A 26,821-nucleotide genomic window follows, 5' to 3' on the forward strand; every position below is an offset into this window, starting at 1 on the left:
CGTTTCATCCATGGTTAGTCGCCTTTATTTTTGTGAAATATTGCTAAAAGCTCGATGGAAACATCACGACGCTTTTTTTGTTCTATTGTGAGCAAACGCGGCACCCATCTTGCGCACAGCTTTCTCATGTCCAAAGTTTCAGTTAGTATGCTATGTACTGCACTATTTGAAATACGTTCTATATATGCTAACTCGCACACTTTCAGTCAACGAGCATCCAGTACCGCTTTGTGGATTTACTTTTCAGGAGTCCTCACTTCATTTGGCCGATCACTACGATGCTGGTCTTGGCAACCAATATTTTACTGTTGATAAAGAAGGAGCAGCTTCACCCTAAGTAGAATTATTTCAGCTTTTACATTGGTTGGGCTCATTATTGATGGCTGCCAGACAAGTACTAAACAACGTGGCGTCTAAACTTGGAACAAATGCAGTTTAGATGATATACTTTCTAATACAGTGGTAGTTTTCAAGCAACTACCGCTATCGGTATTTTTACCGTGGAGGCACAATTGAATGGGACCTGAAAATTATAATTTGAAAATCATCTATCCAAGCTATCTTCAATTATCTTCGATAAGATTGGTAATAATGCAATAGGACAATTATTACTAGTGGGAGGGAAAAGCCCCTTTTCAAATGATTCGTTGATTAGAGAACATAAAACGTTAATCATCATTTCTGGAAAATTTAAAAATAACTTAGCTGATAATCTAACGATCCCGCAGGAAGTCTTGTTTTGAATGCTGAGTATAGTTTGCTCTAGCTCAAATCTATCTACAGGTCTGAGAAAGAGTCTGTCATTGATTCTTCTACAAGGAACGAGGAGATATTTTAGAACTAATATTTTTACTGATATTTTTGATGAATGCGTTTTGTTCCTCAAGTCATTGATAACAGACCAAGTTTATTTCGAGAAATTTTTAGAATGTTTTTTTCTTCAAGGTGAGTAGCAATAGTTTTCAAATTTTTAAATAAAATAGTCTTTAACTCTATAAGAATCCACGTTGCAACAAAGTGATTTAGCCGATTCTTGATGTTCTAAACTCTAGACTCAACAAATAAAATAGTTTCAATGGAATGAAATTTAATCTAAAAGCCTAAATCTAGTGAAATACCAAGTGAATTAGTTAACAAATATATGAGGTAACAAATTTAGCAGAAATATTTCGTAAAAAAATGATTGTGACATTGAATTATTGACCATTCTTTAGTCTTACCTCCCAAAGTTTCATATTTATACCATCTGGTACGACTTTAAATCCAACGAAAGCTCCTCCAAAAACTAATATACTACCAACAACACCCAAAACTATTAAAATTTTGTTGGAAACATTAAAATCTATAGAATTAACCATTTCGAATATATTTTAACCTAATTTGCATGTATTGAATCTACTAGTTACTTCAATTGTTGCAAATACTTAACTCATGGACATTGTCATTATAATAGTCATTTTGAGCGGTACCAAAGCACAATATAATTTATTTTGTAAAGGTTTATAAATGATTCGAAACAATGGGTATCATAAAATCTTTATACGTATCAACTATAAGTACAAATTATTAAATATTATTACTGATTTCATTACCGATAACTTAATGTTTTTATACATTTGTAATTTATTGAACCAGTAAAATTAACATAGATTAGTAAATTTCCATGGAGGTAATCGAAGTCACCTTTACATAGGATATGATTGAATACATATGTAAACATTTAACTTATTAATAATTAAAGAATTGCCCGAAAGTCTGTAAATAAAATTATCACTGTTCAATCTGATAAAGTCACTGAAAACAGGGAATTTATTTTGGATTGACCTTAGTCAAATGCAGAGCAATTTATGTGGTTATCATCTATTACTACTACAAATTAACAGGTATCAAAAACGTACTCCACGTTCCACTTGGCAGACTCCTAGGCGATTATAAAACTCGCCTATAGGTTTAATTCCACCGTAACAACTCAGTTTGTTTTTTAGACCTGTAAAATTAAGCAGCTTTTTCTGATACATCGTATCCATTTATTATTCTGAAACTGTATTTATTATCATAAATCAGGGCAATAGAAACTGTTGCATATTTCAAATTAACTAATGTATTAAAGTAAATATTAAGCTGATTCAATCTCTTGATTATTGTTGTGAGGGCGGGGAAAATCATGAATTATTAATATGACAAACGGTACACTTACACTATTACGATAATCTACATGTATTAGATCATTTATGGATAAGAGGAAGAATATTATAAGTAATGAAAAGATATCAAAAAAACTCTGGGAATCAAAGCAATGAAGCTAAGTAATTTATCATAGTTCAAATATTTAGAAATATTGGATAATATTCTTTAATGATTTAATGCTCTTTATTATCAAAAATATGATAAATATGTGTTTGTGAAATTAAAATGACACAAAAATCCAGAGTTATAACACTAACATTTTTATTAATCAATAAAGAAATGGATTTAATTAATCAACGGGAATATTTTACATAAAAAAATGTCTAGTTAAACTAGAGTAGAACCTTGACAACCTAAACCTCTCCCCTTTCCCCTCTTTTACTTAAAATGCGAACCCACTATAACTTGAACGAATAATTTGCGCATCTCAGTAACTTAAATTTGTAACGACGACGACCTTTGTAACTTCAGTCGTGTGAATTCAAGTGAAACAAAAAAGTTTTCTTGTAGACCATTGTTATGGTCTATTGCTTACACGTTTTCACCAAATGGCCTCGAATTTAAACGTACAGTAACTTATTTGATATGATAAACTCAAACGCTTTGCTAGAGGATTAAATTTTTTGTTGCAATACATTAATTATTAGTTCCTTGCCCTGATATAAAATAGGCCACCAATATAGATTCAAAAAAGAAGAACTGAATAGAATCAACATTAAAAGAAAAAAAGAATATTAGCTTAACCTCAATTTAGGTGATTTTAAATGTCAAAATAAGATTTCTAAAATAAAAACAAAAAGTCATCAACTGATATGTTATTATTTTGTTCCTCACCATAAATCTAATAATTTTTTTCAATTATGGCTTTTAGTAATTTTCATTGAATAGAAAAAATGTTCCCAAGGTATCAAAACGTCTTGAAAAATAGGTCTTCCGGGATCTATCGTTATATGTATGATGGATCCGCCGCAACGGATATAGTAAATTTCCCAAAAGATGCTAGGGTAGTAATTTGTGGGGGTGGTGTTATGGGAGCTTCTGTAGCTTATCATTTAGCAAAACTTGGATGGGGTAAAGAGACTGTGGTAATAGAACAAAGTAGGTAAGAAATATTTTCTATTTTGTAAGTTGTGTGTAAATAGAATTGTACTATGTATTGAATAAATATTATTATAGAATTGGAGGTGGAACAACTTGGCACTCTTCAGGGTTAATTGGTGTTTTTAAACCAAGTTTAGTACAAGTGGAGCTAACTAAATCCAGTGTAGCTTTATATAAAGAACTGGAGAGTAAAGGACTTTCTACTGGATGGAAACAATCTGGAAGTTTAAATGTAGCAAGAACTAGAGATAGAATGACCGTTTTTAGAAGAATGAAAGCACAATCAGTGTAAGTGAAAAAATATTTAATAATTATTTACTGATGAGCTAATTTCCTGTACATATAGTTAATTATAAACACAACTACTTTTAACTAATATGTATGTTAATACACATTCTGATGAGAATGTAAGGCTCTACAGATTTTTGAAAATTACAGTTTGAGAACAAAATTATTAAACTTATTAATGGACGTAACCATTTGAAAAAAAATTGTTAAACCATCTTGTTCTAATCAATCAACTCATAGGATTCTACATATTAATAGGCATTTAATTATAAAATTAATGAGATTCAGTTCTCAGTTATGTTTTGTTGCATTTCTATTTGTTCTTTTTAAGCTCTTGGCAAATTGATTGTGAATTGTTAACGCCTGATCAGTGCAAAGATAAATGGCCCCTATTGAATACTGATGATATTCTTGGTGGTCTCTGGATTCCTGGAGATGGTGTGGGTGACCCATATGAAACATGCCTGTCTATTATGACAGAAGCAAAAGGATTGGGTAAGAAAATACAATTTGTGATGAACATTACTAAAAAAAAATGAACTCCACTGTGTGTTAGTAACTGTCTATGACCTATTTCTTCATAGGTCTAAAGATCTGACATATATTTATAACTAACTAAATTGTGCTACTCTAAATTGCCAATACAAAAATTTTATAGGGATTCATTTCACTTGCTATTTATCTGGATTTAAATATGTATTACTTCTCTTTTTAAAGATTTTCTGTGATTTTTACATTATTTTCTGTTCAATTTTGACTGGTAATTCACAATATTCATAATCATTGGAGAACTTGCGTTTCGGTCCAGAAATGCTCTGTGTACCAGAGAAATACATTTTAATCTTGCAGAAGATTTTTGTTGACCCATGATTGGCGGTCATTAATTCCCACTCCAAAAAGGATATCTTTCTAACTTTCTATCTTTATCAGCTCTAAATTTTTAGGTGACCTGTTAGATTTCCTGCCTTTAGTTTTATTGTCTGGATTGGCCTGTGGGTGTAAGTAAATTGCTGTGAGGTGAAAAGGAGGTAGTTTCAGTAGCACCTCTAAGGCTGTAGTGGGGCAAGTTGACATTGTTTCTATAATACCTAGACAGATTAGCCTTTGAATTTTGTTTAGTTTTTTCTGACCTGTTGTTTGTTCAGTTTTTGATCACTAGTAAGCACTGCATATGTGATCATGGGTTTGATGACTGTTATATCCAGAATACCATCTTAGGCTTTAGTCACTGTCTTGCCAACAAGCTTGCAATAAGTACATATAGCCACACTGTTTAGATAGTTTTTTAGATTTATTTCTTGTCATGTACTTAATATTCAGGATCTTTGATAAAGTTTCCAAATAATTTTTTAAAACTTTAATATTTAAAATAAAAATATCTGATACTACCAGCATGTTTTTTATTAATATAAATTTCATTTTTAAATAGGTGTCAAGGTTTTTGAAAACTGTGGTGTAAAGAAAATTAAACAGATCAATCACAGAGTGAGTGGTGTAGAAACAGATTTTGGAAATATAAACTGTGAATATTTTGTGAATTGTGCAGGGTTTTGGGCAAGGGGTGTGGGACAGCTATCAGAACCATACGTGAAAGTTCCTCTTCATGCTGTTGAACATTACTATCTTCATACTAAGCCTATACCTGCTTTGGATCCCATGCTACCAGGTAAGTAAGAATATCAAATCAATTTTATAACAGATTGCTCTTTCAAACATTCACTGCACAATATTTTTATTGAAGGTTGGTGACTTCTCCTAGAAGTTTTTCGTTTTTCTAGAATTATAAAATCCATCAAAGCGCAAGACTGATCATCTCCTTTGTTAGTTGACACAAAGTACTATAATAAATAATAAACTATAATAAAAAATGCCAATAGAACAAATTTATGAAATAACTGTAAAAAGTGTGCGAAATTTCCAAAAAATCCTACGTTTCGACGTGGACAAAAAACGACTTTGGTTACATACATAAATGAAAACATACTAAATTAATGAAAGTGTATTATCCTCTGCTATAGATATTATTATGGCAGTACTAGATAACTAAAAAAATTATCAGTTATTTTCTTGGGCTAACATTATTTAAACAGTAGCTATATTTAATGAAACAAGTAATGTAGGGTCAATAGTACCAGAAATTCTAACTTATACAACTCTTTATTGTAAGGTTCTGCATTCAGTAGAGGTTTACAATTTGTTTAAATTTTGTACCAACTTGTTACTGGTATACAAACAGAATATCCAAATTGCTAGATATAAAAAAAGTTCATTATTTGAAACAAATTCTTCAATTAGACATTCCTTTTGGAAACATTGTTTGTTGACTGAGATCAGTTTACAAAACAAAACCAATCTTATGCCATATCAAAATTCTGACATTGGTTATTATGTGATAATTACATGTATTTTTACATTTATATCATGAACTCATTGATATCGTCAATAAAAATTTTATTTCAAGTTATTCTTAAAAGTAATAAAGCCAATGAACCGCTAATGCGTGAAAGCTTTAGATTCAGTTAATTTAACTACAAAAACCACGAAATTTTTATGTATATATTTATCTAATTTGCAACTGGAGTGGCGAGATTTAACATACATGTTATTATTCCACTTAACTTTATACAGTCTCAACTATAAACTTATTAAATAATTACAAAAACCCAAAAAAGATAAAGTTAGTTACATATTTGCTTATTAAACAAAATTGCTCTGTACTTAGATTTAAATGAATTCATACCACATAATTTAAGGTCCTCATAGAGAGCATTATAACCTTTGACAGCTTCTTCTTCTTCTCATGCCGTTGGCGACAACGTTTTTAAATGTGTCTCTGTCCCTCGCATCATGAAACAATTCTCTGACGCTGAGATTTGTCCATTCTTTTATGTTACATAGCAAGGATTTCTTCTTCCTGTCGATGCCTTTCTTTCCTCTCTACTCTGACCTGCACTATGTTGTGTAGCAGTAGGTATTTGTCGTTGCGTAAGATGTGTCTATGTAAGATGTTTTTCTTATCTTAATAATTGTCAACAGCTTTCTTTTGCAACCAATGCCTCTTAGTACTTCGTCGTTGGTGATTCTGTCAGTCCAGGGTATCTTCAGGATGCGTCTATAGAGCTTTATCTCAAGTTTTTTGATTTTTGATCAGTTGAACTTTCAACGTCCAAATTTCCACTCCGTACAACAGTACTAACCACACATAACATTCCATGCATCCTATTCTGACGTGGAGGTTTAGATTTCTGTTTGGAAACTTTGAGGAGTACTTGACAAATGTCTTTCGAGCCTCAGATGAACTCTGATAAGTGCGAAGTCTTTGCCTTCTTACTTTTAAGTAAAATTCAAAGAATTTACAAGATATTTCATCAAATCCCAGATATTTCAGCTTTGCACAAAGAAGATCATGATCCAACACATAAATGCGTTGGATTAATCCAAGGAGAATTATGATGTATTAATAAGAAAAATAATTGAGATCAAATGGAATTGAGTGAGAGAAAAACGCGAAGAGATCGAAGGTATAGTGGCAAAACATTTACGAAAATGGTCCCAGAAGTACCTAGCCTGACCAAGAGATGGCGGTAGTTGCTTGAAAAATACCACTGTATTAGAAAGTACACAATCAAGTTTGAAGACGCCACGTTGTTTAGTATTTATTTGGCATCCATAAATAGTAAACATAGATAAAATTGGTTATCGTTATGTGATACAATACTTTTATTTGAAAGGCATTAGACCAACCAATATAAGAGCTGAACTAGATTCTACTTTGAGTGAGACAACTCCTTCGTTATCAACAGTAAAATATTGGGTAGCAGTATTTGAATGATACTTTACACCAGCATCGTAGTGGTCAACCAAATGAGGTAACGACTTCAAAAATGTTGAAGATTATCCACAAAGCGGTACTGGATGATCGTTGACTGAAAGTGCTTGAGCTAGCAGACATAGTAGGCATTTCAAAAAGTGCTGTAAAAATTTGAATATGAGAAAGCAGTGCGCTAGATGGGTGCCGCGTTTGCCCACAATGGAACCAAAGCAGCGCCGATGTTTCCATGGAGTGTTTGGCAATATTTCACAGAATTTTTGCGCCGTTTCATAACCATGGATGAAACGTGGGTCCATCACTTCACACCCGATACAAAAGAACAATCAAAATAATGGATTGAAAAGGGAGAACCGCTTTCAGAGATAACAAAGACCTTTCATCCGTGTGAATCGCCAACTTAAAAAAATAAAAAAATGTCTCCTTATGCCGTGACCAGGATTCGAACCTGGGTTACCACGGCCACAACGTGGGGTCCTAACCACTAGACGATCACGGCTATTGGAGATTGTAGTTATACTTAGTTTATGTCATGTAATAAACTGGTCCTCGTATTTATTATTGAAGATAAATGAAGAATTTAACCAATGAGGTGTAACTGATTTAGTTGCGGTTGATTGTACATTCTTTTTATGATAACCCAATAATTTAGCTTATTTTCGTTATTAAAAGTATTCTTCGTAATTGATGCCCATAATTTCTTGACTCATTCGACTATTTACATTTTAAATATGATACAAGGTGTCCAAAAAGAGTATTGGGTATTTGTTTTCGAGTCACATTCGAAAGGGAGCGGGGAGGGATTCGTAGCGTCCGCCATTTTGTAGAGTTTTAGTCACCATGGAACAGTACTCGGGGACGCATCGCGCATTTTGCGTACGAGCGTATTATCGTAACAGTGATTCAATAGTAACTGTTCAACGTCTGTATCGTGCGGAATAACGTACACACCACGCGCCAAGTAACGATAGCATTAGGAAATGGATCAGGATGTTCGAGAATACAGGTGCGACAGTTAAAATTCAAAACTCTGGTCGCCCTCGTTTAGTTCGCGATGAAAAACGATTGAAGAAATTGAAGCGTTGGTTCGTCGAAATCCATCTTTATTGATGCATTTAAAAGCCTATAAAATTCAATTGGTTCAAGAATTGAAGGATACGGACTATGCTAATCGACTGAATTTTGCGAACGAAATGATGCAGCGATTTAACAACTTTGAAAACATACTGTTCAGCGACGAAGCAAATTTTCACCTAAATGGATATGTTAATAAGTAGAATTGTTGGTACTGGGCAGTCGAGAATCCGAGACGAAAGCATGAACGACCCCTGCACAGCCCAAAGTTCGTTGTTTGGGCCACTATGTTTGCTAAAGTAATTATTGGTCCTTATTTTCATGAAGATCAATGTGAATAGTGATCGTTACTGCGAAAGGTTGCGAAATTTTTTGGTCCCAGAGTTGCAGGAGTTTACAGGTTTCCACTCAAGAACGTGGTTTCAGCAAGATGGGGCCACTTGCCATACCTCGAATGACTCGATGGAAGTTGTGAATGAATTATTCCCTAACAAAGTCATTTCGCGAAGGGGTAACATCAACTGGCCTCCCAGAAGCCCCGGCCATAACCCGTTTGACTATTTTGTATGGGGATATCTTAAAAGTAAGATTTGTCAAAATAATCCAAGGAACCTAACCCAATTGAAGGAAAACATGAAGGCAGAAATGCCAGTAATATCAAGAGCTTTGTGTCGACGTGTTATCGTCAATCTTCGTTCCTGTTTAGAAGCAACGTAACGGTCATCATTTGGATAACATCATCTATTCCAAATAATTTTCCAATTCATATGGTATCGAAAAACAATTAAAGTTTTTATTGCTTATAAATATTTTTTGTTTACTTGAACTTACAAATACCCGATACCCTTTCTGGACACCTTATACATTTGTACGGTAAAATAATCTTGAGATATGAGGCATTATAAAAAAACAGCAATTTGAATGGTTCGAAAGTTGGTTAGTGCGTTTAAAGATGATCAAAACAAAGAAAGTAGTGACCCATGTCTCATTTCAGTAAAAATTAAGTTTGAATAAACACTGATATCTCAAAAAATTGTTTACTACGTTTTGGGACTAGAAAGGAATGTTCCCAGTGGATTTTCCCCTCTTTTGGATCCAGTGAAAACAGCTGTGTTGTAGTGGTTGTTAAGACATGGTTGTAGTAGAATTCTTTGATGACAGAATTCATAGGGCGATTGAACAATATGACAAGTATCTTAAAAAATCATGAGAGATCAATTGGAATCGTTATTAAGAGTGAAATTCTAAAAATTCAGTTGACACACCTCGTATTATCTACGATCTATATCATCGAACGTAATATAGTTATTATCATACGCTTGAAGCAAAAAATGTATTAGATACACTGAAAAATGTGATACGTTATGGAACCCAATTTTTTAATTGAGAAATATATTTCTTCACAAAAATAATCTTTTGCCGTGACCAGGATTCGAACCTGGGTTACCACGGCCACAACGTGGGGTCCTAACCACTAGACGATCACGGCTAATCGAGATTATATCGATAAAGAGATTACTTCAAAAAATCAATTGTTCATGATCTACTTTTAAATAATTAGAATTCGTTCAAACCATTTGGGCGTAACCGTATTCGATACGCTTCATTAAATGAAATCCTCATTCATGTTAAGTGAATGTGTACTCACTTCTCTTACTTACCGTAGTTTCGAAGATTATGTATTTAACCCATTATCAAGATCATTCTTATAGATAACCTTTATATGGATATATATATATAAACATCCCAATACAGGGACCGAGCCTAGGGTATCCGCTGCCCGGGTGCAAGAACAAAATATGCCGCCCTATTATCTTTTTTACGCCGCCCCATTCGCCCGAACGCTCAACGCACTATTTTAGTATTGTAATAATAAGAAAACAATATGCGGGGAATGCCGCTATCAAAGAAAGGCATTTTGCGGTGTTATTTTTTTTAGAGACATTTTGCCTTTTGCCACCCCGTGTTAATGCCCTCCGGGTGTCATGCACTCCCGGCACGGCTAGGCCCTGTCCCAATATTAAAATTCTTGCCAAAAAATTGGCAACGACTCTACATTTTGGACCGGAGCTCTACTGTGGCTGCATATGTCCATCAATAACGACCTGAACGAACGGATCAAGGATTAGATGGAGTCAGGTGAAACACATTTCTTACGACGGAGTTTGTCATTAAATAATTTCCATTCGAAATTGTGAGACGACCTCCAAACTATCAACAATTGTGTTCATTTTGGGTACCAAAAATCCTGACGGATTCAAAACAACAGTCTATCGGCATTCGATCGTTCAGAAAAAGTAGGTTTGAACAAATACTGACTACTCAAAAAAATATGTTTACTATCCTTTGCACCTGGAAAAGAATGTTGCAAGTGAATTTTTTGCTTCTTATCGATACAATAAATTCAACGACCTATTGTGAAATGTTTAGAACATTCCGTCTTGCTACGAAAAATAAAAGGCAAAAGCAAGATCTGATCAGAGTATTTGATTGCGAACAACTTGTTTAGTCTCCACAAACAGCGTACTGATCTGAGCATTCGTGCGCGCACTAGTCACCCAACTAAAACAAATGTGAAAAGTTGTTTTCAAAAATGTGTTGTGCTGCATTTAGAGCGAAGGCAGAAGTTCGATGAGTAAGGTAATAACTGGAGATGACACCTTGTTATTTGAGTACGACCCCGAAATCTATAAAAAAAGTCAGCAGTATGTTTTTGTTCATGGTAAATATGTTCCTGTCGGACAAAGTACCGACCCATAGGTCATTAATCGTACAAAATCGAAAAATTACATTCCAACGATGCCGCACTCACGCTATAGTCTTATTCATCCCACGGTAATTTTTTTTTATTTTCCAGAGGAGCTGTAACCGTGGTTCTGAATGGTTTAACCTCAGATGATTTCCAAGGATGCTTGAATCGTTAAAACGTAAAGATCCTAATTTGTCAATTGTCAAAATTTCTTCAAAAAAATCTGCCTTTGCCGCGACCAGGATTCGAACCTGGGTTACCACGGCCACAACGTGGGGTCCTAACCACTAGACGATCACGGCTAATCGAGATTATATCGACAAAGAAATTACTTCATAAAATGACTTGTTCATGATCTACTTTCAAATAAATAGAAAATTATTCGAATCATCTAGGCGTGACCGTATTCGATACGTTTGATTAAATGAAATTCACATAAACGTTCAAGCGTGTGTACTAAAGAAATTTATTTAAAACCATTATTGTACTCTCGAAGGTTCTACCTAACAAATTTGGTGTCAAAGGTGGGCAATTTTTTCTCAAATGATAACATCGTCAGCCTTCCTGACTCTGTAACGGATCTGCTACCAGCAGTGATGGAGCATAACATTCTTTATCTTATGTGCGGTTGAAGAGTCTCGCTCGAAAGCCGTTATGCAAGAACCGCATTTAGAGCGATAGCAAAAGTTGGATGAGTCAAGTAATCGATGGAAATGACACCTTGTTATTTGAGTACGACCTCCAGGCTCGTAAACCAGGACAGCATTGGATAAAAATTATTAGGGAACGCCTGATAAATGCGAAAATCGTTTTGTCGATATCCAAGGCATTGTCGGACAGTTCTAATGAACTGCTAAGAGTGCGCGTTTTACGTTTACGACCTTAACTCGACATGCTTCCTTCCTCTTCCATCGCGAACCATACGTCTTTGATCATTTGATTTTCAAGGATGCATCGAATCCTGAGAGCATAATTGGAATAGTTGCTTAGAGTTGAATTCCAAAAATTCAATTATATATATCTCCGTAGGAAGGTTATCTATGAGAATGATCTTGATAATGGTCGAACATTATGTTAAATAGAGCTACGGTAAGTTTTTTTAATCAATTTATTAACTCACACACACGTTAAACTTCAATGAGCATTTCGTTCAATCAATCGTATCGAATTCAGTTACGCCCAAATGGTTTGAACGAATTCTAATTATTGAAAAGTAGATAATGAACAATTGATTTTTTGAAGTAATCTCTTTATCAATATAATCTCGATTAGCCGTGATCGTCTAGTGGTTAGGACCCCACGTTGTGGCCGTGGTAACCCAGGTTCGAATCCTGGTCACGGCAATGGGAGATTTTTTTTAAAGAAATATACATTTTTTAATTGACATCTTGGGACCAAAAACAAATTTGCAAATGCAAATCAGTGCATTCTAATAATTTTTTTCCACAAGCGTATGTTAATAACTACATTACTTTCGAAGACACAGGCCCTAGTTAATACGAAGTGTATCAATTGAATTTTTGGAATTCAACTCCAATTATGTTCTCAGGATTCGATGCATTCTTGAAAATCGTTTGAGATTAACCCATTTAGAAACACGCAATACAATTTTTTGCTTTTGCATGATCAAATGGAAGAGGAAGCATGTCGAGTTAAGGTCGTAAACGTAAAACGCGTACTCTTAGCAGTTCATTGGAACTGTCCGACAATGCCGGCAAATCGATTTTCGCATTTATCAGGTGTTCCCTAATAATTTTCACCCACTGCTGTCATGGTTTACGAGCCTGGAGGTCGTACTCAAATAACAAGGTGTCATTTCCATCGATTACTTGAATCATCCAACTTTTGCTGTCGCTCTAAATGCGGTTCTTGCATAAAGGCTTTCGAGCGAGACTCTTCTTGGAAATCATCTGATGATAAGCCAGTCAGAACCACGGTTACATCTTCTTTGGGAAATAAAATAAGTAGCGTGGGATAAATAAGACTATAGGGTGAGTGTGGCATCGATGGAATGTAATTTTTCGATTTTGTATGATTAATGACCTATGGGTCAGTACTTTGTCGTAATGCAAGTATGTCAAGTTAGAGTCGTACACGGAGAACGCTTGCTCTCATCAGTTCCAGGCTGCTAACTTAGAACTGTCCTACAGGAACATATTTACCAGGAACGATTCCTTGGATGGATTACTTTTGTTGGATATTCTCCGCTCATTTTTACCTACTGCTGATCTTGTTTACGAACTTCGAGGTCGTACTCAAATAACAAGGTGTCATTTCCATCGATTACTTGACTCATCCAACTTTTGCTGTCGCTCTAAATGCGGTGCAATACACTCTTGCATAACGGCTTTCGAGCGAGACTCTCCAACCGCACATAAGATAAAGAATGTTATGCTCCATCACTGCTGGTAACAGATCCGTTACAGAGTCAGGAAGGCTGACGATGTTATCATTTGAGAAAAAATTGCCCACCTTTGACACCAAATTTGTTAGGTTAGAACTTGTTTAGATATTAAAATAATTGAATGAGAAGAGAAAACCGTCGGGCGCCAATTGTGATGATCTTGATAATGTCGAACATTACGTTCAATAGATAACATTATACAGAACCTTCGAGAGTACAATAATGGTTTTAAATAAATTTCTTTAGTACACACGCTTGAACGTTTATGTGAATTTCATTTAATCAAACGTATCGAATACGGTCACGCCTAGATGATTCGAATAATTTTCTATTTATTTGAAAGTAGATCATGAACAAGTCATTTTATGAAGTAATTTCTTTGTCGATATAATCTCGATTAGCCGTGATCGTCTAGTGGTTAGGACCCCACGTTGTGGCCGTGGTAACCCAGGTTCGAATCCTGGTCACGGCAAAGGGAGATTTTTTTGAAGAAATTTTGACAATTGACAAATTAGGATCTTTACGTTTTAACGATTCAAGCATCCTTGGAAATCATCTGAGGTTGAACCATTCGGAACCTCGGTTACAACTTCTCTGGAAAATAAAAAAAAGTACCGTGGGATGAATAAGACTATAGGGTGAGTGCGGCATAGTTGGAATGTAATTTGTTTGGAGGTCGTCTCACAATTTCGTACGGAAATTATTTAATGACAAACTCCGTCGTCAGAAATGTGTTTCACCAGACTCCATCTAATTCTTTAGCCATTAGTTCAGGTCGTTATTGATGGACATATGAAACCACAGTAGAGCTCCGGTCCAAAATGTAGAGTCGTTGCCAATTTTTTGGCAAGAATGTCTAAGTATTAGATGTTGATCTGTAAGATTCAGTGGGGCCGTTAGCCAAAATGTTATACCGTTCGATACGATTGATTTAACGAAATGCTCATTGACGTTTAACGTGTGTGTGATTCACTTTTTTGAGTGAATAAATTGATTAACAAAATTTACGGTAGTTTCGAAGACTATGTATATATCTATTTAACCAAATGTTCGACCATTATCAAGATCATTCGCATAGCTTACCGGTATCGGTAAGAAATAACGAAAATATAGGAGCAGTGGCACTAACGTTAGCTGAGCTGCCGAACCAATCTGCATTGGGAGAACTTCTGCATTGCTATTGGGAGAACTTCAAATATCCGATCATTGTTTGAGACGACTTCTGAAACGCATGCACTATCAAGTTTACCGTCCGCGTCTACTCCACGCACTTCACGAGGATGATTTCGATCGCAGATCGGAATTTTGCAAGTAGTACCTTGGATGCAGTCCGGATGATCAAAGATGGAAAGATTCTAAATTGCGAATACTTGGTTGTTGAATGATACATTCAGGAATACAAATTAAGTTTAACTTAATTCATAATTTACGAGTCATAAATGTTTTGAATTAGAAAATGTTTTACCACGAATTCGTATTAATTTTAAAATAAATCTTTTATTGATTGCTTTATGCTTCATTTATTTTTTTTTTCTTTAGTGTTAAGGGATCAGGACGGTCACATTTATATAAGAGAAAATAAAGGACGATTATTAGCTGGTGGTTTTGAACCTTTAGCAAAACCAGCGTATGAAGATGGAAAAATCCCCGGTAAGACAAAATCTAAAAATACGTATATTTTGAAATAATATTTCTATTTTCTATAACGATTGTGCTTTTTTAATACCAATTTCCACAAATTTTGGTATATACAGTAATGTTATAAAGTAATGTATGAAACATTACGAAAACACGTAACATACGAGAATGATCCCAGAAGTACCTACAAATGGAATGGTCTTTGCCTTTTTAGTCGATTGTTTTGATTGTTCTTTTGTTTCGGGTGTGAAGTGATTCGGCTTTATTTCTGTAAAACAATATAAAACATTTGATGGAAACATCTTTACGACGCTGTTTTTGTTCCATTATGAGCAAACGCGGCCCCCATCTTGCGTACAGCTTCCTCAAGTCTAAATTTTCAGTTGATATGCTATATACTACACTATTTGAAATGTCTAATGTGTTTGCCAGATTGCACTCTTTCAGTCAACGATCATCCAGTACCCCTTTGTGGATTTTCTTCAGCATTTCTGGAGTCGTCACCTCATTTGGTCGACCAAAATAACGAAGGAGCAGTCTCACCCACATAACGACGATCAATTTTTTTCATATTTACAAATTCACTGAAAATATTCACTTTCGTTGGTTGCCAAACAAATACTAAACAACGTAGCGTCTTCAAGCAACTCCCGTTATCTCTAGATCAGATCAGGTACTTCTGGTACCATCCTCGTATAATTGTATGCGAAAGTATGTAAACCAAGCTCATATACAACTATTACAGGTTGTTCAAATACTTTTTAGGCTTAATAAGCTCTAAAACAAAAAATTAAATTTGACGATAACAGAGATTGTAAGAGTTGTCCCATTTACAATAATTTATAGAATATCTTTAGAATGCTTGAAAAGAAAAAATATTGAAAAGCACATATTTGAACAAAGTATTGATGGGTGTCATGGTCTCCCTAATCACCAAATAATTACAAAAAGGTGTGAGCTACTATTCACTAGTAACTATGACCAAAAGGAACTTGTCTTTATGATCAACGAACGTAAAAAATTCTATCATGTAATGAGAAACAAAACCTGATGGAGCACAGTTAATTTAAAAGGTCTCACCGGCTGTCACTTGTACTAAATAATTTAGAAAGGTTGATTAAATCTCTATCAATATTGTTGTAAGAATGGACAGTACACAGGCTAATATATTTTCCAAAGTACAGATAAAAGTGATTTTAGTGCGAGGCTCTAATAAAAAAAAAATTGTCAAGCTCAAGATGTTAGGACTACAATTAATGACACACAAATTTAAATTTTCATTATATTTTTAGCTAGCAGCAAAGAAAGAAAATTGCCTGAAGATTGGGATCACTTTCACGTATTACTCGAACAACTCCTTCATAGAGTACCCTACTTAGGCACCGTGGTTCTAGATAAACTTTGTAATGGACCAGAAGCTTTCAGTCCAGATTGTAAGTGGATAGTAGGAGAAGCTCCTGAAGTAAGTTCTAAAACATTATAAGTGTATATATTTGTTCCAATTAGTCTCAACTGTAAATTTTTATCATTAATTTTTTAGATAAGAAATTATTTGATTGCTGCTGGTATGAAAACTGTGGGAATCGCAGCAGCTGGTGGAGTCGGAAAAGCAACGGCAGAAATAATTGTAAACGGAGATACCGAATTTGATATGTACGAGCTGGAAGTTTCCAGATTTCTAGGATTACATAATAACAGAAAATTTCTAAGAGATAGAGTCAAAGAAGTGCCTGGGTTGCATTACGGACTTATATATCCCTTTCATGAATTTCAAACAGGTATCTGCCACAATATTTCGCTTTTATTCCTAGCTTTTGATCAATTCATTTTTATATCATAAACAACTTTTATAATTTATAAAAATCGATAATTCATTTAGTAAAAGTTTATCTAAAATATCTGTCATCGTCGTGACTTGGATTCGAACCTGGGATGCCGCGGCCACCTCGTTAGGTTATAATCACTAAACAATCACGACTCTGACAGATTAAATCTAGTTATCTTTTGTTTAATATTATAAATCACAATTATTTATCAAACAATATGAATCATTCAGATATAAAAAATTCGAAATATCATTTAAATCACAATCATTTCAAATATTGAAATTTTGTAGGTAGAAATCTCAGGATGTCTCCTGTTTATCCCAAATTACGAGAAGCTGGAGCTGTTTTCGGGCAAGTTATGGGCTATGAAAGACCCAGTTGGTTTGACCCGCAACAAGTAGGAGGTGAACCCTTTTATTAAATTTTAATTAATTTGTCTTTACCTTTAATTCATTGGGGATAAAAGTCTTTTCAGACTCAGTGTGTTTCTAACTTTATGCGAAAAAATTCAAGAATTATCTATAAAATTATGACAGAGTTTTTCCGTAAGAAAATGCTAGTAGATGACACAATAGATTGTCTCATAGCAGACTCAGAAATATAAAAAGAAATAAATTTTATTTTGGATTGGATACCTTTAAAAATAATCTATGAAACGGGAAAAGAGAGTAGGGTGGTTAGCAAATGAATAAAGTTTGTAAATCTTGGAAAATAAAAAGTAACACAATGAGCTTCCGAATGAACAATGACTAATCTAGATCGAGGTTGCCCATAACATATTATAATGTTAATAAATACTACAAATGAATTGGTGTGAATTCGAATGCCATTATTAATATTAACTATATTTTCTAAAGAACCAGGAATTCGACGAAATTGCATTCATTTACCTTTCTCTAAGATTGTACTGAAGACGTATATTCAAAAAAGCTCTACAAGATCATTCAAATGGCCAAACAGTTGACAACCCCCTACTATAATGGTGACACGCTATTTTATTCAGACAGTCCAGTAGGGGTTATTTGGATAATTGAGGATCTTAATTAACACCTTGAAAACCTAATCAAGTAGGTATGTTTTGATTAGTGTGTAAGGTCCCCTGTGATACAAAGGATCTATTGTGTCCTGCTCTTTCCCTGGAGGTACTCATGAATTGTTAATTAACATAAGAAATAGGAAAATTTGAATACTTTCAACGTGGATGTGCAGAAGCTTAGAACCAGATATTAATATTAAGAATAGAATTGACAGACACGAGATAATTTTAATCAAAGGAGGTCACTTCATATTATACTCTTTGCAGTTTTATGAAAATATAGCGTAAACACTTGATGTGGTTATCAACGTTATTAGGTACTTTAACATCCCCCTATAAATATTAGTGTGAAAATGCACCTTAAACTACTACATTAGAAAAATAGTTTTGAGAAAGTTATATATAACATTTTTACAAATTTTCTTATTGTATTCATTTTCGCTCTTATATATTCTGAAGAAATCTGTTTTGGCTTTAGGATACATTATAATTTAATAAAAAATTTTTGCTTGCCATTCTACTCAATAGTAATTCATCATTTTGTCTGTAGTGGAAGATGCTCAAGATTGGTCCACTCCTTATAGAATGGCATATACAAATACTTTTGGTAAACCTCCATGGTTTGAATTTGTAGCAAAAGAATATCAAGCTTGTCGAGAAAGAGTTGGTATTAGTGATTACTCATCATTCACTAAAATCGACCTCTGGGTAAGTATTATAACTCTATATAAAACTTAAAATTAAAATTTTACTTAACCTTAAAATAAATAATATATTATTGACCTGTTTTTTTACAAAAACCATGTAAATATCCTCCACAAGTTAGTTGTACTATAATATTTGTCTTTGACTAGTAGTACAATAGAAACTGTTATCTATGCAACATGTGCAGTTTTTGCACGAGTTGCATACAATATTCTTTCAACGTTTTAATCAGTTATAACAAAATAAAAAGCGTAATTTAAAAGCAAAATATTTAATTATTGCACTATTGCAATAAATATTCACTTTTTCCAGTAAATATAGTTCAATACAGCATACATTAGCGTAGAAAAAAAAATTATTTCATTCGGGTATATAATGGAAAAAAATATCTTTTGACATAATTATGATCCCCAAATTAAAAAAGTATCAATGAAAAAAAAAATTTCTCCTTATGCCGTGACCAGGATTCGAACCTGGGTTACCACGGCCACAACGTGGGGTCCTAACCACTAGACGATCACGGCTACCGGAGATTGTATACACCATTATTTGTTTGTATAAGGGCCGGTTTCGTAATACATTTAAAGAAAGCTCTAAATTTCATATTCATTTTATTTTTTAAATTGTTGAAAAATTGACATACATTCGCATTAAAAAATTACGAATAATAACCATTGAATCAATTATTTTAAGAAATATTCTCCACTCGTAAAATTGTTATTTGTTGAATCCAATGTTGATCAATTTATTATTTTGTTGTAGTCCAAGGGTGGCGAGGTGGTTGACGCCTTACAATATATTTGCTCAAATGACGTAGACATACCAGTAGGTAGTATCATTCACACTGGAATGCAGAATAGATACGGTGGTTATGAAAATGACTGTTCTTTGGCTCGAATTTCAGAAAATCAGTAAGTTGATTTTTTTTAGTATCAATCAATGTGGATATTATTACCGTTAGTAGCTCCCTCTCGAAACAATTCTTCAATTCCTATTCATATTATTGAATTAACTATATTGTTAATAATGCTTTTGCTTGTATATTAGGAGCAAATTTCACACTTTATTATACTCATCTCCAAAAGTCGTGTAATCTTATTTTTGTAAGTCATAAATACTGTTTTTTTAGGCTTACAAAGTTACTTTGTTACAAGCTAATATCAAAGGGAAGATTTTTATCTACATGATCCAGTTTCTTTTTACAAGTGAAGTTTGAACCTGAAACGTCGGTTTAAACTACAGATAAACCAGTCCTCGAATTGTCACAAAATAAATGTGAATTTTCTATAGGGTTTGAAATATAGGGTGTAAAACGTTTTCAGAAAGTCTTTTATAAAGGACTAACTCGTTATTCAATTTTTCATTACTTGTATCATAATAGTGAGCAAAAATGAACAGAAAATATGTCTCTGATGCATGTGCTAATGTTCTAAATTCTATTTATCTCCATTAATAATGATGATATAGCTGTAAGTACCTAAAATACGTACACATGTTTTAATTTAATAGATAAATTTATTGATTTTCAGTTATATGATGATTGCCCCTACAATCCAACAAACTAGATGCAAAGTATGGCTTCAGAAGCATCTTCCACCGACTGTTACGATGTCCGATGTAACGAGTATGTTTACGGCGTTATGTATAATGGGACCATTTACCAGACAACTTCTCTCTGAATTGACTGATACAGATCTGAGTCCCAAAAACTTTCCATTTTTCACATTCAAGATGTTAGATGTTGGATTGGCAAATGGAATCAGAACTATGAACTTAACTCATACAGGAGAACTGGGATATGTACTTTACATACCAAACGAAGTATGTACCATGCTTACTTTTTATGTTCATGGTACTAAAAGACACTAGGTACTAAAAGAAAGCGAAATGTTTTAATATTATTAATTTATCTATGCCTTCCTCCTCTATCCTTTCTCTTTTTTAAATATACTAATAATCGTGGTAATTGTATTGGTTTTGTCAAATCATAAACTTACTTACCTTACTTCAAATCTTACATTCGTTAAGATTTATTGTACACTGACCGATCCTAATGGTAACCAACGTCGTAGTTAAGTAATTCCAAGTGTCCCTTATACACTTGAAGTTCTACTAACGTATAAAATTACTTACTTTTATTTTATATTTATGTACAATAGAATTTTGGTATTTAAAAGGGGTTTGTAAAAAGACACGAGTTTCTTAATAGTCTGATATTCGTCGAGTAAGGTAATCAGATTATTGAAACCAAGTTTAACTAATTATTTTTCTTGTTTAACATATAATTTCTTCCAAAGTAGTTTTAATTTTTCAATACAAAAAATATTGTCAATCATCATTGGTTCTATGTTCCATTTTTTGGGTTTTATTTGCCTTAAGATCCAAAAAAAATGAACATCACCTTCTGACTATAAGGAATTATACACTATAAAACATTAGGAAATACTGAGTATTACAACCATAGCTCCTGCAACCAAACTTCTATATGTATTAATGCATTCAGATCGGGTGACTTTGCTGGCCAGTCTATAACACTAAAATTAAATGTTCTTCAAGAACCCAGTCCCAATGCGTGCTATGTGTGAACGGGCATTATCATGCGTATCAGTTTACCGTCCACAAGCCATCACACCTCCTCCACTTTACGCATTTAATTAATTAATGTGGCCCGGGCTCTAGGTCTAAAATCTTTCAAACTATCATTTGTTAAAAGATTGAATCAGGACTCGTCGGTGAACAAGATCATTTCCCAATCAGCAACTTTCCGATTTAGGTGTTCTCAGCTGAAGGCTAAACTCTTAACGCTATGTTGTGATAGTACGAGGGTTAACTGTGGAACTGCTGCCTTAGTTTCAATCCATGTTCCTTAAATATGTTTTTAACCATTCGATTATTTGATAGTTAATATATATCTTATGTTGAAATTAATTTTACTTCGATAACTTTCTATTCCACTTAATTTGAATTATTTTATTTTGACGAACAAATTTCTTACTTTTAACAATAATAGCAAACATTGTAGCCTCCTCATGTCTGTCAAAAATGCTATAGGCCTTTGCTGTTAATTGAAATATTCTCGAGTCGTTATTATTGAATTCAATATACTTTGGTTTAATGTTTCGGCAGGCGTCAATAACGAAGCAGACTAATAATTTTTATATAGAATGTGCAAATAAGTTGTATGTAATTCCATACTTATTACTTGATGTGGATAGGAGATTAATTCTTTGTACTATGATTGGAATTATTCTGTTTGGTGATACAGTATCATCCATAAATTTTCTAACAGTGCCTTTGAGAGTACTATATATATATATATATTGGTGCGCATGTGTATCGTTGTGCGGAGAGCGAATGATCTCTTATATATGTGGAAGAGCTCATGCGTACCACGTGTGCCTTGACAAACCCCAGTTCTATGTAAGATGTTTCTTTTATTGTTCTCATTAACAGCCTTTTTATGACAAGTTATTTATTTGGTTAACCTTAACAAATGTAAAAGGAGCATTTAATTTATTTAAGAAAATTATTGAAATAGAAGTATGTTTAGAAATTCATTTTTATTTTGTGTTCATTCTTTTTAATGATTTCTTTCATATCTTTGTCGCCACTCTTCTCTCTTATTAATATCTATTTGTAGTTTCTCCTTCTTAATAATATTCTCAACATAAAATCCTTACTCATTTGACACCGATTCCTTTTGTTATTAATAAACTGTAAAAAATTTTAGTTCGCCTTACATGTATATACAAGTCTGATACAAGCTGGAGAAAAGTATGGTATTACACAAGCTGGATATTATGCAACAAGAGCGCTTCGAGTTGAAAAATTCTATGCGTTCTGGGGACAAGATCTTGATACCACTACTACTCCTTTAGAATGTGGTCGAGTATGGAGAGTCAAATTCGATGTAAGTATTGTAACAAACAGATTGTAGAAAATTTCAATAAATTGTATCAGATTAATGAATTTATAATTGCATAGCCTGTCAAATCTTTTCAATTAAAAAAAATCTTTAAAATTTGTTATGTATTTTACAGTATTAATTTTGTTTGATAACAAACTAAATAAAGTTACTGTCTAACGAAACGTGAACAAGAAAACAATAAAAGGAAAATAATAATACATCAATATATCAGCAATAAACTTACGATACAAGACATCTCATCGTCTTGTATGCTGAAGGTATGTCAATACTTCAGGATTTGTAACTAATGCATTAAACATTTTACACAATGTTAAACATTTATACGAAAGTTTGGAGATAGACAAATAAAACTAAATATTTAAAATTATCAAAACATTTTTCCATTTCGATTAAGGTACCTTTCAAACATGTGATTTGACTGAACAGCATATTACCCATCAATTCCATGTTTTGACTGTTCAAAAACTTTTTGTTTGACTGATATTTGAGAGCTCCTATTGTCGTTGAGAAGTACGATTCGTCTTCTGCGATTGGGTTATCTTCTAATTATTCTCGTGTCCAGCGAAACAACTTCGTGAATATCTTTCATATTTATATTTTTTTCTGTATTGCATTAATATAGACAGTTAATTATTTTTTGTATTTAGAAAAAATTTCTTTCTGCTCACAGACACTTGAGTTATATTAATAAGAGTAATATTCAAGTTCCACATATTAGAATACATTTCCTAAAGAAAAAATTATCTTCATGATTTTTGTACATACATCAAAAACAGTTATTTTTAGTCATATTGTGTTCCATCAATGTAACCATAACAATATATTGAAAACAAAACACATAATTATCTATATTTTTCAATATATTTCAGAAAAAGGTGGATTTTATTGGTAGAGATGCTTTACTAAAACAACGAAAGGAAGGAGTCAAAAGAATGTACCTACAACTTATTTTAGAAGACCATGATGTGGAAACTGATCTTTGGCCTTGGGGAGGTGAACCAATTTATAGAAATGGTAAACATGTTGGATTAACTACGACAACTGGTTATGGATTTACTTTCAAAAAACAGGTGAAACATAGTCTTCTATAATTATATATGATGACAGAAGAAAGTAACATTGAACATTAAATTATAAAATTTGTTAAGAATTTCAATACATGGTTTGGTAAAATGCTGAACAAAAAGTTTTTAATATGATGCCACATTTTTCAATCTTGTGCTGCTAGTATATAGCTTTTGCCTCCGGTCATGGTACCCACAGTATTTGTTTTGTACATTGATCGTAAGTTATTCCAGACACAAGTCCATAGTAGTTCCCCATAAGACATAGCCTCTTCAATAACCGCATAAACTAGCCTGATGTGGTTTCGCTTTTCAGTAATTTATACTTAGATGCTTGTCTAAGAGTCATAGACAAAAACAGATCAGAATTCATTGGAACATGAATAAGGATTCATTTTTAGAATTAATCTCATTTCTTTTCAATAATACATATTTTTATTCCAGTCCTCTCCTTCAAACCTTTCTCCATCAAAAAATACTTTGATGGTATTATCTGCCTAGTACCAAATAATGGTTTGAATAAAATCCCGTATACATTTAATAGTTATTTCTGGATACGATATTTATGCGCAGATTGCATAACTCCATCGTAAGAGACTAGTACAGGAAACCGTGTAGTTCAGGAAGATACCTTAATTACTATTCATACCATAATCAGTCTATGAAAGTGAATTTGGTCAAACAAATGGAGTATTAAAGATCTCTAATCCCGTTTTCTATTTAAAAAACTTGAATATCCTCCTGAATATTTTCTTAGATAACTCTTATCCTAAACCTTTATTGTGCAAACTGTTGTTCAACACATCGTCATCCATAGATAAACATAATTCTGTTAACCTCAACTTTACCTCTAAATCAAACAATCTTTCTGAACTGACTCAAAGTCATACAATTTATACTTCTTTACCATTTATAAGAGAGATTACTCCTAGTCTCATCAAACTTTTAAACTATAATAATAAATTCAAGATTGCTAATAGAACAGTTTTAACAATCTGTCTTTTCCAAAGTAAAAGATGAAACCTGTTCTTCTTCACTTACCAATGTTGTATATAGTAAAGACTATAACCAACAAAACATCGATCAAACCTGAAGATCCTTATCCAATAGAATCATTTCTCACAAAAGCGATTACAGACTATACCCAGAAAGATGTATACTAGGTGATCATGTTAATCATCTGTTCATCAGATGGATTTTGACACTGAAAGCGTATTAACAACTGAAAACACTGATTTTATTTCGTAAATGATCATAATCAAATAATATTCATACTTTAATTGTGTCATTTAGTTCACCATTTCAAGACTTTTATTATGAACAATAATTGTTCCATTTTAGATCTGTCTTGGTTTTGTTGAAAACTACGACGAAAATGGAATACGGAAAACCATTAATAATGATTATATTACTAGCGGAGATTTCGAAGTTGATATTGCTGGAATCAGGTAATATTCTGTTAACTTTAACTGTTATTTTTTTATGGAGAAATTGATTTATTATTCTACTCAATCAATTAATAAGCGGTAATAGGCAGCCTCATGTTGTTATCTCAAAAACATGGAATATTGAAAAAATGGTTAAAGTATATTTACCTTTACCTCTTTTATCACTAAAAATCTTTCAACATAAATCTAGTTACAGTTCGCGGACTTTTTAGCGCTTTTGTAGCATACCATAATAAAATTCATTTGTGTATTATACATTCCACTTAGCCTAGTTGATTATAATTTAAAATTGAACTTTTATTTGTAGAAAAAAAATTCTTTCAGGTTTTCTGTTATTTGTTTTCAAATTTATCAAAAAAAGTTATTCAACGTATTATATAGTTAATATGCTCTTCTTATCTACTTTTGTTCAATTTGAATGCATTTGAATTTATCTCTAGTGGTGAACCTAATAATATTTGATTTGCTATTTATTTTTACTATGTTTTCCTTTCTTTCATCTCCACTTCGTTATGAAATCATTTTTGCTTGAATGCTATATTGCAATCGCTTCTAGTCTTGTATAATGAATGCAAATATTTTCATTAGACACTTTCATTGTATTATATTTCGATGTATATTTCATTAAGTTATAAAATTGCAGTTAAAATATTTTTGATATTTACTTATATGTATTATTTAACACTTTGATATCATTACATTAAGTTCTCTTTATGTTTCAGGTACCATGCCAAAGCTAATCTTCATTCACCGATTCTTCCAACTAAGCACCCAGACCAAGAGCGAGATGCTTATCAAGCTACAAGAGGAAAAGGTCAAGAAGATGCTGCTCCTCAAATTGTAAAATCTCTATGAAAAATAACTGAAGCGACAATTGAACAACTAAGAAAAAATTGTGAAATATTTATGAATGTTCGAAATATGATGTAGTAAATATATCATTTGTTTCAAACTTCAAAGATATGTTTGAAAAATTGTAGTTAAAACTATAAAATTCATTAATTTACCAATTTCAAGTATAATTTATATTCGTGTATATACAATTTTAGTAGTTTGTACCCAAAACATGGTAGATGAAAAGGAGCAGAAAATAATACAAGCACTTAAAATTGTTTCTTCGCTCCAACAAGGGCGAATTTGAAAATGCTTTTTATTCATAAAAATTATTCCGTCTTAGATTAAATTTATCAAAAGAGAAGTAATAAAAAATTTCTTGTGGATAACTTAAAGACAGCGTAGGTAAATTTATTTGTTTGCAAATAGATATTTATGAACGGTTACTTTTGAATTTATTTCAATTAGAGCAATAATTAAATATGAAGAATCGTATTTGATTTATCACTTGAGTGCCAACCTGTAGCACGTTCTTTATCATCCTAGTTTTGGGTCACTGTTAGCAGTAAAGAACAACGAATTATAAATATATTTATTTGTTTGTTTTTATTGTACATCTTTCGATTTTTTGTTAAAATTTTTTAGACTTCTAATACAAAATAAAATATATCATACGTTTTTATGCCTTTTTTTCCAAATCCTTCTGAATG

General features: G+C 32.9%; 2 protein-coding genes and 6 non-coding genes across 8 annotated transcripts in view; 3 read left to right on the top strand and 5 right to left on the bottom strand.

Annotated features, from left to right (window-relative positions):
• Positions 1–1,480, bottom strand: part of LOC130897608 (uncharacterized) — a 63,965-nt gene extending 62,485 nt beyond the window's left edge. Inside the window, exon 1 of the mRNA XM_057806541.1 lies at positions 1,221–1,480. Coding sequence (XP_057662524.1) covers positions 1,221–1,358 — 138 coding nt within the window. The 5' untranslated portion in view covers positions 1,359–1,480. The remainder of the gene's footprint in view (positions 1–1,220) is intronic.
• Positions 1,481–2,650: 1,170 nt separating this feature from the next.
• LOC130897360 (pyruvate dehydrogenase phosphatase regulatory subunit, mitochondrial) lies at positions 2,651–26,789 on the top strand. The gene is made up of 15 exons (XM_057806178.1): positions 2,651–3,289; positions 3,364–3,576; positions 3,908–4,071; positions 5,006–5,242; positions 15,172–15,282; positions 16,563–16,732; positions 16,811–17,048; positions 17,387–17,500; positions 18,683–18,840; positions 19,600–19,748; positions 20,367–20,658; positions 22,568–22,747; positions 23,635–23,835; positions 25,171–25,277; positions 26,000–26,789. Exons 1-15 carry the CDS (start codon positions 3,081–3,083, stop codon positions 26,130–26,132), a joined length of 2,676 nt encoding a protein of 891 aa, XP_057662161.1. The 5' UTR covers positions 2,651–3,080; the 3' UTR covers positions 26,133–26,789.
• On the bottom strand, positions 7,833–7,904 carry Trnah-gug (transfer RNA histidin (anticodon GUG)). The gene has a single exon. It is a non-coding gene; the product is annotated as a tRNA-His (tRNA).
• Trnah-gug (transfer RNA histidin (anticodon GUG)) lies at positions 9,897–9,968 on the bottom strand. The gene has a single exon. It is a non-coding gene; the product is annotated as a tRNA-His (tRNA).
• Positions 11,459–11,530, bottom strand: Trnah-gug (transfer RNA histidin (anticodon GUG)). The gene has a single exon. It is a non-coding gene; the product is annotated as a tRNA-His (tRNA).
• Trnah-gug (transfer RNA histidin (anticodon GUG)) lies at positions 12,500–12,571 on the top strand. Its single transcript has one exon. It is a non-coding gene; the product is annotated as a tRNA-His (tRNA).
• Trnah-gug (transfer RNA histidin (anticodon GUG)) lies at positions 14,033–14,104 on the top strand. The gene has a single exon. It is a non-coding gene; the product is annotated as a tRNA-His (tRNA).
• On the bottom strand, positions 19,290–19,361 carry Trnah-gug (transfer RNA histidin (anticodon GUG)). Its single transcript has one exon. It is a non-coding gene; the product is annotated as a tRNA-His (tRNA).
• Positions 26,790–26,821: the final 32 nt, after the last annotated feature.

Source organism: Diorhabda carinulata, chromosome 8 (assembly GCF_026250575.1).
Source record: "Diorhabda carinulata isolate Delta chromosome 8, icDioCari1.1, whole genome shotgun sequence".
NCBI classification, from domain to species: Eukaryota; Metazoa; Arthropoda; class Insecta; order Coleoptera; family Chrysomelidae; genus Diorhabda; species Diorhabda carinulata.

Excerpts from the sequence above, each read along its gene's own strand:
- LOC130897360 (XM_057806178.1), top strand. The coding sequence starts at position 3,081 with ATGTTCCCAAGGTATCAAAACGTCTTGAAAAATAGGTCTTCCGGGATC. Across the intron at positions 3,290-3,363 it reads GTGGTAATAGAACAAAGTAG|AATTGGAGGTGGAACAACTT; the intron begins GTAAGAAATATT and ends ATATTATTATAG. Across the intron at positions 4,072-5,005 it reads GACAGAAGCAAAAGGATTGG|GTGTCAAGGTTTTTGAAAAC; the intron begins GTAAGAAAATAC and ends ATTTTTAAATAG.